This window comes from Setaria viridis, chromosome 9 (genome assembly GCF_005286985.2).
Source record: "Setaria viridis chromosome 9, Setaria_viridis_v4.0, whole genome shotgun sequence".
Taxonomy (NCBI): domain Eukaryota; kingdom Viridiplantae; phylum Streptophyta; class Magnoliopsida; order Poales; family Poaceae; genus Setaria; species Setaria viridis.
In genome coordinates, this window is record NC_048271.2 from 1695115 (window position 1) to 1707443 (window position 12329).

The 12329-nt window shown below is 44.3% G+C and overlaps 1 protein-coding gene across 2 annotated transcripts; it reads right to left on the reverse strand.

The window, feature by feature from the left end:
- Positions 1-1629: 1629 nt before the first annotated feature.
- Positions 1630-7483, reverse strand: LOC117836166 (O-fucosyltransferase 1). Of its 2 annotated transcripts, none has more exons than XM_034715544.2 (10): positions 7444-7483; positions 7206-7277; positions 6964-7102; positions 6092-6173; positions 5916-5992; positions 5719-5807; positions 4587-4710; positions 4180-4463; positions 3607-3736; positions 1630-2377 (listed from the first exon to the last, which is right to left on the reverse strand). In XM_034715544.2, exons 2-10 carry the CDS (start codon positions 7265-7267, stop codon positions 1736-1738), a joined length of 1629 nt encoding a protein of 542 aa, XP_034571435.1. In that variant the 5' UTR covers positions 7268-7277; positions 7444-7483; the 3' UTR covers positions 1630-1735. The 2 variants fall into 2 exon arrangements, with proteins under 2 accessions (XP_034571435.1, XP_072146871.1); XM_072290770.1 differs by having other exon boundaries at positions 7206-7273; positions 7444-7473.
- Between the last annotated feature and the right edge of the window lie 4846 nt (positions 7484-12329).

The following is a 12329-nucleotide window of genomic DNA, read 5'->3' on the forward strand; positions in this document are numbered from 1 at the left end:
AGGAGTATTAAACGTAGGCTATTTACAAAACCTATTACATAAGTGGAGGCTAAACAGCGAGACGAACCTATTAAGCCTAATTAATCCATCATTAGCAAATGTTTACTGTAGCAACACATTGTCAAATCATGAACTAATTAGGCTTAATAGATTCGTCTCGCCGTTTAGCCTCCACTTATGTAATGGATTTTGTAAATAGTCTACGTTTAATACTCCTAATTAGTATCTAAACATACGATGTGATGGGTGCTTAAAAATAAGCAAACGAACCAGGCCTTATTTACCTCCACTGAGAAAAGATCCGCTGCCCAGCGGCTGCCGCGTACGGTATGGGATCGTGGCCGCAGCACTAGTAGCTCCGTAGCCCGTAGTAGTTGAGAAGTACTCCGTACGGCTACGAACCTAGTAGCTACGACGCCGGCCGGGCGTCAGGTCAAATCGTTACAGCTGCCTGCGATGCAGGGAAGCTCCAAGGGCAGCAAGCTGGCCCATGGCGCGGCACAAGTCACAAGTGCTGCGGCGAGCCGTGCGACTCTTGCTTGGCCTCTGTGCTACTGCCCTTGGCCGGCTGCTACTGCTACGCCATGCAACGCCGAAATCTCACGTGGCTATCGCTAGTTTTAGGCTTGGAGGATATGGCCTACTCCGTTTACCTTTACGAGGCGGCAACAACCCTGGTATCCTAGAGCTAACCAACCACCCCAATGATTGGGATCCATCAGTAGCGAGGCGAGTGACAGTGGCAAGCAGAGTGCAAACTCTACAGAGTTGACTTGTACCGGTGCCGCCGGCATGTGTCATGCGTGACGTGTTTGTGTGGACGGAGCAGTGCCGAGTTTGACCTCGCGCCCAAGCCGGAGACGTGGAACCCAAGTCTCGCTCCGCTGGAGACTGGAGTTAACGCGCGCGCGCGCGTGGCCAAGGAAACCGTTACGCGATGGCGTGCGGCCGAGACGATCGGGACAGCGACGGGCGAGGGTCACCCACCCACCGCCACCGCCACCACATGGCCTCCCGGCAAGCGTACCGTTGGCGACCACCCCCCGGCCGTCGCCATCGCATTCACGCCGGGGAAAAGAAAAGAGGACACAGGAAGGATTCGATTCACCGCTTCAATTTGGAGAAAGAAAAGTAGGACGACTACTGCTCAGATGTGGCTAACAAGCAAATTAGAAACGGGACGAAGGAACCAATCCACAGACTCACATGAAAATCAATCGAGTGTTGGATGGGTGGATGCATCCCGCTGGCCTCTTCCAGCTCCACGGCTGATGCAATGACGAGGCTCCTGTGCCCACTGCCTCCATCGACGACACGACCATGGACAACAATAAGCATGCGGTGGCCGTACGAGAGCATGGAAGGCATCGGTTAGGGTTAGGGTCGAGCCCTAGTCGCAGGCCAGGAACGACTGCAGGGGTGATCCTCGAGGACAACAACGACGCTGGGAGTCATCCGTGGGAGGGGAGGATGGAAGAGGAAGGGCGGCGGCGAGGTCAGCGACGACAGCGCGGCGCAGCAATAGGCGGTGGGGAAGAGAGGAGCATAGAAAGAGGAATGGAGAGGGGCGGCGATTTGGGGTCGGGCCAAAGCTATCCAAAATCCAGTTCTCACCCTCCCAACTAAATCTTGAGTTGAACATAATCGCCTTAAGAGATCTGGAGCCACCAATCCTTCCTCCAAAAATGTCATACCCAGGTCTGTGAGTCTGTGACGAATAATCTGTTCTCAGTCACTAAACCGTAGCTAAACCAGTTCCATCAGCCAACTCTTCGGTTTGGCTGGTGGAGTCAGTTTGATTAGTAGCTTCCACTTCTGTATCTTCTTTATCCTGGAACTGGCTTACAAGGACATCATTTAAACTGTCGGGTGGGCACTGGTCAGCATGATTCCTAGCTTTCGTCTGGCAGAAGCACTCTGGCCATGAGTTTGTGTAGAAAGACTCTGGATGGTTGCGCTTGTGGGGGGCGCCAAAATGGGTGTTGAACATGACCTGCCTGACCCTCTCCTCAAATCCAGATGCACGCCCTTCCTCCCTGTCCATGAATATCGGAGCAATGGCCTTCCTGTTTGGTGTGATTGTGGTTCGGAAACCATTGTACAGGCGATGCCCCATGAGATTGTTTGCAAAGTTGCTCGGGCCATCATATGTGGGTATAAAAATGTCCGACAGGAGACAGACCATGTAATCAACTGCTGAGCCTGCTAGCCCTCGGGTTTCTTCCAGCTTTCCACTTCCGACCATACTATGGTTTTCTAGACGTGGAAACATATCTTTGAATATCTTCATGAAGCGTTCTCCACCAAAGAGCTTGCCAGAAGCAAGGTAAATCCGTGTTGTGTTATCAAATCCCATAGCACGCAGAATAAGACCTACCTGAAAAACCATATAACATTTTTCCGTTATTTATGGAAAGCTTTATTCAACAGAAAAATCGGTTATGATGGCTATGATATTTATTTCTCATATACTGGCATCCCATATTTTTGTTCTTTAAATAAATAATATTTGAAGGAACAAGCTCCATTGTGGACCTCAAACTAACAACTGCCATGTGTGAGCCAAAAATGTAGGGCTTAGTCTGAGGGCCAAAGTTCTCTGGTGCTCTGGTTTTGTGGTTTGAGGACCAAAAAGGTATGCATGCGCGGACTCCCATATTTAATATTTTTATATAAGTTTCAGCTTTGCTCTTTGTAATCATTTTACACCAATCAAGTTGGTTCATTTAATGGGTGCATCAGGCCAAAACACCCTAAAAGTTGGAAGTTTGGAAGCTCCATTAGAAAAAGCATACTTCGAAGCTTAAAAAAATTGAACTTTGCCACACCCATACTTAGACTGATATATATCCATGCCAAGTTCAAACTCGATCTGGATTAATCCATGACAAGTATGCTTGTGCTGAAGTTTTTTTGAAATATTCCAACCATACCACCACCTCAAGTGCACCTTCCATTCATACCATCAACATATGTCAATGACATATAGGACCAGACCCCTCATTTCATTGACAAGCCTGATGGTATAGATGAAAAGTGCACCTAATTTGGTGGTATGGATGCAAATCACCCTTTTTTTGAAGCTTCTAGGTATGCTTTTCATGGAATATTCGAATTTCCAACTTTAAGGGTGTGTTCACCCTAGATGCACCCTCATTTAACGCCAAGAGCATGGAATGGTATATGATGTTCAAGCAATCATGAAAAATAGAACAGCAGACATACAAATCATGAATAGCAACAACAATATGATGTAGATCACAGATTGCGTGGGTTTTGCATTTAGTGGAAGGATAAAATTGTCCACAATATGTAAAGCGAAGGTACAAACAGTAGCAAGTACACAGCAAGAACAAGTATTCATATTACCTATCTAGTAACCCATCGTCCATCACTTAACTTGAAAACGTAATATAAATACAAAAACATACCCATGGAGCTAAGCTGCAAAAGAAAAACACACTACCGTGCGCTTGCCTGACTAGGTTCTGAGCCTAAATTTGTACCCCCATCCAGAGTAATTAACTTTCAGTGTCAGCACACAATTAGATTATGTATTAGCACTCAACAAACATCAGGAACAGCGTCTATAAGAAGAATGAGTACCTCTTCTGGAGTTAAAGGGCACTTTCCAATGAGCCTCCTTTCCTTGGAGACAAGTGACTTTTCTGGAAAATGATCTGCACGATACTTCAAAAGGATTTCCCGTTCTTTAGGTGTGAATATGTCAACACACCTGCACATTTTGGAAGGTATGTTCATGTTTAGCAACACAGGAACGAAATTACATGGCAAGACATGCAAGCAATAACCACTGCATATAACAGATTTTCATGTATAGGTTATCAACAATAGTCAAAATTAATGAATTAAATAAGATAAGATTTTTCTAAAATTCTATTATTAAGGACTGAAATGGCCATTTTGACTTCATTTTAATAATTTGATATCTATGAATGAATAAATGTTATGAGTCCCACATAAGGGCCATGTTTGGCCCTCGTCAAGACTTTCCTAAGCCTACAAAAATTACATCAACAAAGCCTTTTAGTCTGAAATGAGTTGGGTAGGCTCTTTCCTAAGCCTACTACAGGAAAAGGAAATCCAAGGGCAGGCTTCTCCATCAATGGATACACTTCAGCATTAAGAAATGACACACTGGTTTGATCAAAGCCCTACCCAGCATAAGCAAGCATATCCAGCTCAAACCGAAGATGGATTGACATGAAATGACCTTCTGAACGGAGCTTATTCACTATATCACTGCTTGTTTTCATGATATTTGACTTAAATCGTAATGCGTGATAATTCACCCTGCATCTCAATCTCTGTAGCTCTGGATCATCGATTTCTTCAGCCAAACGGTGTGAAAATGGAGTTAAATGTATCGCACCGTACTTCCTTATCTTCTCCAGAGCAGTTGTCCTGTACCAAGTAACCGGTGCATCTCTAGGTGGGTCAATCTGTAAGGACAAAAGGTGTATCAAAAGTATAGAATATCTAGAAAAAAAATGACTTTTCAAAGATAGAAAAGGTGACTTTAGTATAGCTAAATTAGTTTGCTACTGTGCTCTGAATATATTTACCTTATATGCTCTAAGCTTCTTGGTCTTTCCCTGTGCAGTGATTTTTGGAACACTCATAACAATTCGAACATCATATTTCAATGAGTTGATGAAGTGGGGAACATCATATATATCTACAAAACCACTGGTCCAATACATAAATGCACAAAAACAAATAAGTAAACACCAACCAAGAACATCTTGTGGATCGTTCAACGTAAACAAAGTTGAACAGGAAGATAATTACAAAGCCAGATAAGAAGTGAACTCAATGTACATGTAGAAAATGGGACCTCATTATAATTACCAGATAAATTGCAAGGAGTGCAGCATGCTAAATGCAATGGCCACCTTATTATCTGAAAATCATAATCAGGTGTTCTAACTCTCAATTTTGGGTTTGTCCAACTAATCTTTCACCATAGATTCTAACATCTACATGATGGTATTACCCAAAAAATGAAAATAAGGATTTCAAAGTGTGTCAATAATATCTCCATTGTTACAATCTTTAACAGAAAAGTTTCAGTTTTTACAACTTAGCTCACGATTCATTATCTAGTATACTTTGAACAACTTTCAGGCAGGATGCTGAAAGGGTGAGAAACTGTAATGTCCTGCAAAGGGTTCGTAGACTATAATTTAACTGTAAAAGTCCCTCTTAGAGTCCTATTACGATGCACTCATCTTAAGATTCTTAACTGTAAAAACTCCTCCTAGAGTCCTAGTACAACGAACTAATCTTTCCAAACAAATTCTAACACTGCAAATTTTAATAAAGTAATTTATATAGAAACTTTTCAGCGTTCTAGAAGTATGTTATATTCCAATAACCTGACTAGTGGTTACAATGTGCTAATTACCTATTATCACCAGGACTCAAATACTCGTACGAAGTTAATCAAATGACAACATAGAACACTTGGATTATGTCAATATCTTATGGTAATATCATGTACATTAGGCATAAAAAGCATTATGAAACTATATAAATCAATTAATGCAAACTGCAGAATATTTGATAAGAAAAATTATGCAGTGAACTGCTTTTACTTGTAGAAAGAAAAAAACACTGCTCAGACAGAACACAAAGTTTGTAGTAACTTTGCATGCAATGATCTTACTGCATGATAGACATTTCAGACTTACGTACCTCTTATCATGCCAGAATGAATTTGTGTCTAACTCTGGCAGAACTAGTGTAGCATTCATGATTCGTGCTACAACAACAGCATTACATATCTACAAAATCAAGTCAGCAGTAATCTTCAGCTATGTTGCCATGAAGACATAAAACTTGCATGATGAAATATAATACTTTAGAGATAAATTTTCTTATATTAATCATACCGCACTACGTTGTTGGGTCAAACCGCCATTGCACCGGACACGCAAGTACCCATTGCTCTCAGACTCAATTGGTGGGGCTGTGAGTAGAGAGATTGCATTTTAGAATTTCATTTTACCATCACCCAGAAGGACATAAAGAGTGGACCAGTAACTTCTTGGAGGATACAGAAACTTACGAGACCAATAGGTGCGTGGTGCGGAAGATGCTCTCCAACCATTTGAATCTGCAGTTCTCCATAATTCATTTACAACATAATCCTTGAGTAGTAGCACTGATGTCAGTATAAGATATAATTTGGTAGAAATTCATATAACCATTATATATACAATTCAATTCCATGCATTTAGAAATTAAAATAACTGAAATTATAGGTCAAATGAATTGAAGCTGAGAATATAAGTGATGCATCAAAAAATTATCTAAGAAAATTGGGCCATTTCTTTTCAACATTATTCCTTATCCATTAAATATTATGTGTGAGAGCATGATGGATAGAAAATATTTTGTGCTGGCTTGATTTTAATAGTTATATGATAATTCCTTACTCTATTCTTTTCATCAGGATTAATAAACAGCCCTATCTACTATAATGCAGTAAACTGATTGTTAACATTTCTCAATTTTTCATAGGAACATTAAGCTACATCCTTAGGTGCTAATTAAGCAAATTAATAGTTATGGACAAGTTGGATCTTACAGAATTTTGGAAAGAACTATCACAACTTACCCAGATTAGGTGCTTCTGCATTGGATACAGTTTACTATCTTGCTTACGATGTCTTCAATAAAGAGTATGTATTTGTTAACTATCATAGCAATGTTTCTATCCGTTTCAAAGAACACATGATTTATGCTTAGGCATATATGCTATCCAATTATGCCATTATTTGCAGAATAATTTGTTTTAAATGTTCCATTAGAGGTTTGCTTGCCTCTCACCTTGCACTTTAACTCTCATGGCATTGCTATCAGCCTTCCTCCAACCACAAGCAGAACAAACACCACAACGAAATCACTATAGAAACAGGCATGGGCGAGCGAGCACACCTGGACCCTGTAGGTGCCGAGGAGGCCAACGAAGGAGGAGGACCAGAGCCAGATGGTGCCGGTCACCAGCACCGCTACGGCGATCCACAGCCAAGCCGGTCCGCGGTGCCGGCGTAGTGACGTCTCGCTGCCGAGACCCCTGCGAGCGCAGTCAGTGGCGGACCCAGGATTTCAGAGTAGAGTATGCCCATTGCAAAAAAATATTTAGACGAACGACATAAAAAGTTCACAAGGGAATCTACCTGCGTGTCTTCATAGCCCTTTCCCACATTGATTTCAGATCAATATTTTTTGACTTCTTCATTTTTGACTGCCTACAAGGAACCAAATGTCATTTTTGACTTCTTCATGTCAACCGTGTGCATCTATAGCAATTGGCAATACATCTATTTTGACACATTGAGCAATTGGCACATCTATTTTTGCAACCGTGTGCATCATGTCAACAGATTGAGAGATTGAGCAGTCGATTTCGATTACCTCGCGGTAGGGGGCAGCAGGCAGTCCTGGTTGGGGGGGGGGGGGGGGGGGGGGGGGGGGGGGGGGGGGGGGGGGGGGGGGGGCGGGGCCAGGCCCGAGGGGGTGTGCGGTCGCCTGGTGGGGCTGCGCCGGCGCCGGCGCGCCGCGAGCGCCGAGAGTCGAGAGGCCGCCGCGCCGCGCGGGACCGCGGGTTGACCTGCCGGTGGAGGCCTGAAAGGGTCTGGCGGCGGCGGGCGGCGGGATCTCGCCGCGGGGGCCGGGGGGCGCGGGGCGGCGCCGCGGCGCGGCCGCGCGGCCGACGTGGGTGGACGAGGGCGGCGCGGTGCTTGCGGCTGTGCCTGGCGCCTGGCGGCGGTAGCGGACTAGGACCTGACCGGCTGACGGGCTGAGAATTTTTTTTTTATTTATATATATATATATATATTACAAATTTGCACAAATATATTGTTGAATAAAAAAATTGCAAAAATGGGTCTATACCGCCGCTTGAAACGGCGGTAATGTGCTACAGCCGCGTCAACCGATGGTGGAGGAGGGCGGTGGCCCGCTTACCGCCAGATGAGATGGCGGTAGCGCCGCGCCCTCGCTTCCACCCATTTTAGGCCACGTGCCACCCATTTGCAAGTCGTTGGTGGTTCCTGCCACCCATCATTTTGGACCCTGTGCTCCCTATCACCGGTGGTGGTGGTCCTTACCCTGGCGCTGGTCCCGTTGATTACTGCAGCAGTTATTGATAGGTCCAGCTCTGTGCAAGTAGCAGCACAGTGCAGCATGCATGCATGAAAAGGCACTACCAGGGCAGCGGAGACCCATTTTCCAAGTTGCTGGTGGTGCTGCAGGCTCCTTTTTGAATCGCGTAATGCAGAATATATTGTTTCCCTCGCTTGGAGCTGCTTGAGTTGGGTGAAGCCCAACCGCTGTTTCAAACGGCGGTAAGGACCCTTCCGCCATTTTAAGATCCTGCCGCCGTTTTCATCCGGCGATACACAGCAGTACATACCAGCCAACACTATATCGCCGTTTGAAACGGCGGTAAGGATCCTACCGCCATTTTAGCCGATGACATAGACCCATTTTTGTAAATTTTTTATTCGACTATATATTTGTGCAAATTTATAAAAAATATATATATAAAAATAAAAAAAATCACGGGCTAAGTGTGGTGGTGGGTGGATCAGTGGCTAGATGGGCCGATGGGCTGGCCGGCCGGGTGTGGTCTGCGGGCTAGGTTGGTTTGGATGCGAATTGGAGTCCAAAATAGCTGTGAATATCAATTTTAACACCTAAACTATATTATACATGTATATACCTTTAATAACTACTAAAAAAATTTCCTTTATGCCCAGGAATACTCAGGCACCAACTTTTTTATTTTTTAGCTTTTTTGGAAAGATTCTTACAAATAGGTCCCTAGCGGAAACATTTTAGGATAGCGCCAAGCTTACATGTCTCGACGCCAGCGCTTCCGGTGCCTAAGTCGTTGCGCAGTTGGTGACGTGGCTGCTGACATCGCGCAGGGGCTTGGCGCCAGGCTGGGTGGCGCCAAGCTTGGCGCCGTAGATCTTGGCGCCATGCGCCAACCTAGACTGGCGCCAAGCTAGGTTACACACACGACAGGTTTCCTTTCTCTGTTTTGCATTGGACATTTCCCCGCCGGCCCGCCACTCCTCCTCGCCCTCCCACCGCTCGCCCGCCGCTCCTCCCCACCCTCCCGCCGCTCCCCGCACCCGCCCGCCTGCCGCGGGTCCACGCGTCGGCCCGCCCGCCGCCGCTCCCCGCGCCGACCGTCCCCTACAAGGTAATAGATAGTTAGATACAATTTAGATAGATATAATTTAGATAGAATAGTTAGAATTTAGATAGATAGGTATAATAGTTTGATAGAATAATTTGATAGAATAGTTGGATAGATAGTTAGATAGAATAGTTAGATAGAATTTTCTTCATATGTAAATTTCTTTACAAAGTTATATAGCTAATATGGTAGTTAGTTAAATAGTTATATACTTAGTTACATAGTTAGTTAATAGTACTGAGTAGTTAGTAGTGAATTGACAGTATCTATTTAGTTAGTTATTTTATACTAGAGATCTTGTATTTAGTATGCTTCATTTATGTTTTACTAAAGGAATTGTGCGTCGTTATGTGTATGGACTAGATGGACAACCTAGTTAGCATCTATCATGGAGGCACCGTGGAAAGAGATCATTATGGATATGTTGAGCTTGTTGAGATGCAAAGCGTGGCTGTGTTATTCGATGAGAAGTCTTCATTTTGTGAGTTGGTTACAAGGGCTCGGGAGGAGCTACATTGCCACAGAGATGATGGCATCGTAGTGGAGGGTGTACTTCACCTAGGTACCCCTCCCAACCTCCTAAGGAAGATGATCCCAATTCGGTGTGCAGACCAGTGGAAGAAAAGTATGTGAGATTGGTTATGAAGTGCCAGTTCCAAAGTTTGGACGTGGTTGTGCATCGGGTGCCAGTTGATCCCATCCCTCGTCGGTCTTCCCCACCAATGGGTCAGCAGGCACACTTCGACCCTCCCGTCCTGGAACCTGTTATGGATGTGGAGGTTGCACATACGGTTCCCGATGCTAAATCTGCCCCCAATGAGGTATTTGGAGATGCTTATCCTCCTCATGAGATCCCGTTGACACAGAATCATCCGAGTAAGTGTCTTATCCGCATGCTTGTAGGGAGCTGACCCCCTTCATTACATCATTTTTTTCTTCTTTCCTCATATTTGTACTTATGTTGTAGGAGACATTCCTAACAATGTGGATATGCCCCCAGTTGCTGCGCAAGTGCACTGCGGAGATGGATTCCGTGGCTCCAATAGTGTTGAAATTATGAATGATTCGGATGTATATGAGATGAGAATGATTCTTGAATCTGATGATGATCACCCTGTTGGAGAGATGACAGAAAGCGATGTTGAGACGTTCAGGCGTATCTTTCCCGGCCGCAGTGATCCAAGAGTTCACGAGTTTAGCGATCTTACTCATTCCAATCAGGCGTGTGCAGAAGGATATGATGATGAGCTCCTAGAAGCTCGTGAGGCTGGCCCTAGCATGGTAATTGAGAAGGGTAGGGTATTCAAGTACCTCCCTACATTGAAGAGGTGGTTGTAGGCATTTGCAGTGATACGAAAGAGACCTTACAAGGTCTTGCATTCATATGCGGAGCGCCGTTACACAATTATGTATGAGAAGGAAAGCTACCCATGGACGGTTTGTGCAAGGAAGCAAAAGGTCACCAGGAAGTGAAAAAATCACAAAAGTTGTGGAGCCACACAATTGTGCTGACCATGAGCTTAGACTGAAGCATTCGCAATTGACATCAACCCTCATTGCCAAGCGGTTGATGGGGATATTGCAGTTAGAACCTTTTGTCGCTGAAAATCGGTCGACGACCCTCAGCGTCGAACACACGACCCGGGAGAATCTACTTAACTCCTGTTCGGGTTATTGCCCTGGTGCGGTTCACGTGGCGTGCTAGTCAATCTGACTTGTTGATTAACAAGGAAAGAAAATTATTAAATTCCAGGGGCTTCGATCGGCTAAAGTTTCGATCTATCTTGAATAGCGTATCAACGAATCGGCCGATTCACTGTAGAGATGACCGGCTATAGAATAGCCGATGATCACGTAGCGATTGTAAAGAAACTACTAGAGCAATTTAAACAACGCTACAGATGCAACACTTGAAACAGATCTAATCGGCAATATGACAATAAATAAAAATAACAGTAATGAAGCCGACAGTTCGAATCTCAAGCTGGATAACTTGTGATAAAACTAGAGCAATAGATAAAACCTATAATTCTAGTTAATATCGATAACTGGTGAATAAATCTAAATGAAACAATAGCGATGCACCCGTAGTTAAAGCTTAGATGTTACTCGATAAGCGGAACTTACAAATCGGCCGGAGATCGTGTCGATGCAGCCCTGCCAACCCGTACGAACTCGTGAAAAGAAAAGATTTTTGGCAAAGTCGCCGACTTGAAAGTAAAGTACGAGGAATAAGTAGATTTGTTGTATTTGATTGATGTTGTTATTTACAAGCCTCACGAGGTAGCTATTTATACCCTGCCACAACTGATTTTCTAACCGACTAGGATCTATCCCTAATTTTAAACGATAATAAATATTTACAAACACAACTCGTATCCGAGTTGGTTATTATTTTCCCACGGGCCAATCTCCTTCTTCAACTAATCTTCATATTGGCCCACCTCAAGCCCATACCGGCCAAACCATCCCGACTCCCAATCGGCCGGCCTCTATCAACTCCCTTTGCCAGTCGGCCGAAACACTGTAGCTTAATCGGCCGATTCCCAACTGTAGCTTCTAGCCGCTGCATTGGCCGTCTTTCTTCTTCTTTGACGCCGTTTCCAAACACGTGTCAAAATCTGACATCAACAGAACCCAACATGAAGGTTAGGACAATTATCAGGACCGTTGAGGAGTTGTATGGAGGTTATGTGGTAAATTAATGTAAAGTTTGGAGGGCTAAGCAGCGAGCGTGGAAGATGATACATGGGGACTGGGAGGCTGGGTATGAGCAGTTGCCGGTACTTTTCAATGCAATCAAAGCAGTGAATCTGACGATGAAGACACGGCATACGACCAAAGTACTCGTGCAGGAAGGCAAGTGGAGGCAGGACCAATCTTGGACAGAGTGGTAAGTTAATTGCCTTATGTTTCTATGTTAACTGACTTAGTGATTAGTTGACTTAGTGATCTAATGACTTAGTTACATTTAGTGACTTAGTGACTAAGATAGATTTAGTGATTTAGGTAGATAGTGACTTAGTGATTTAGGTAGATAGTAACTTAGTGATTTAGTGATGGTACATTTATTTTGTTGCAGGGTCATACC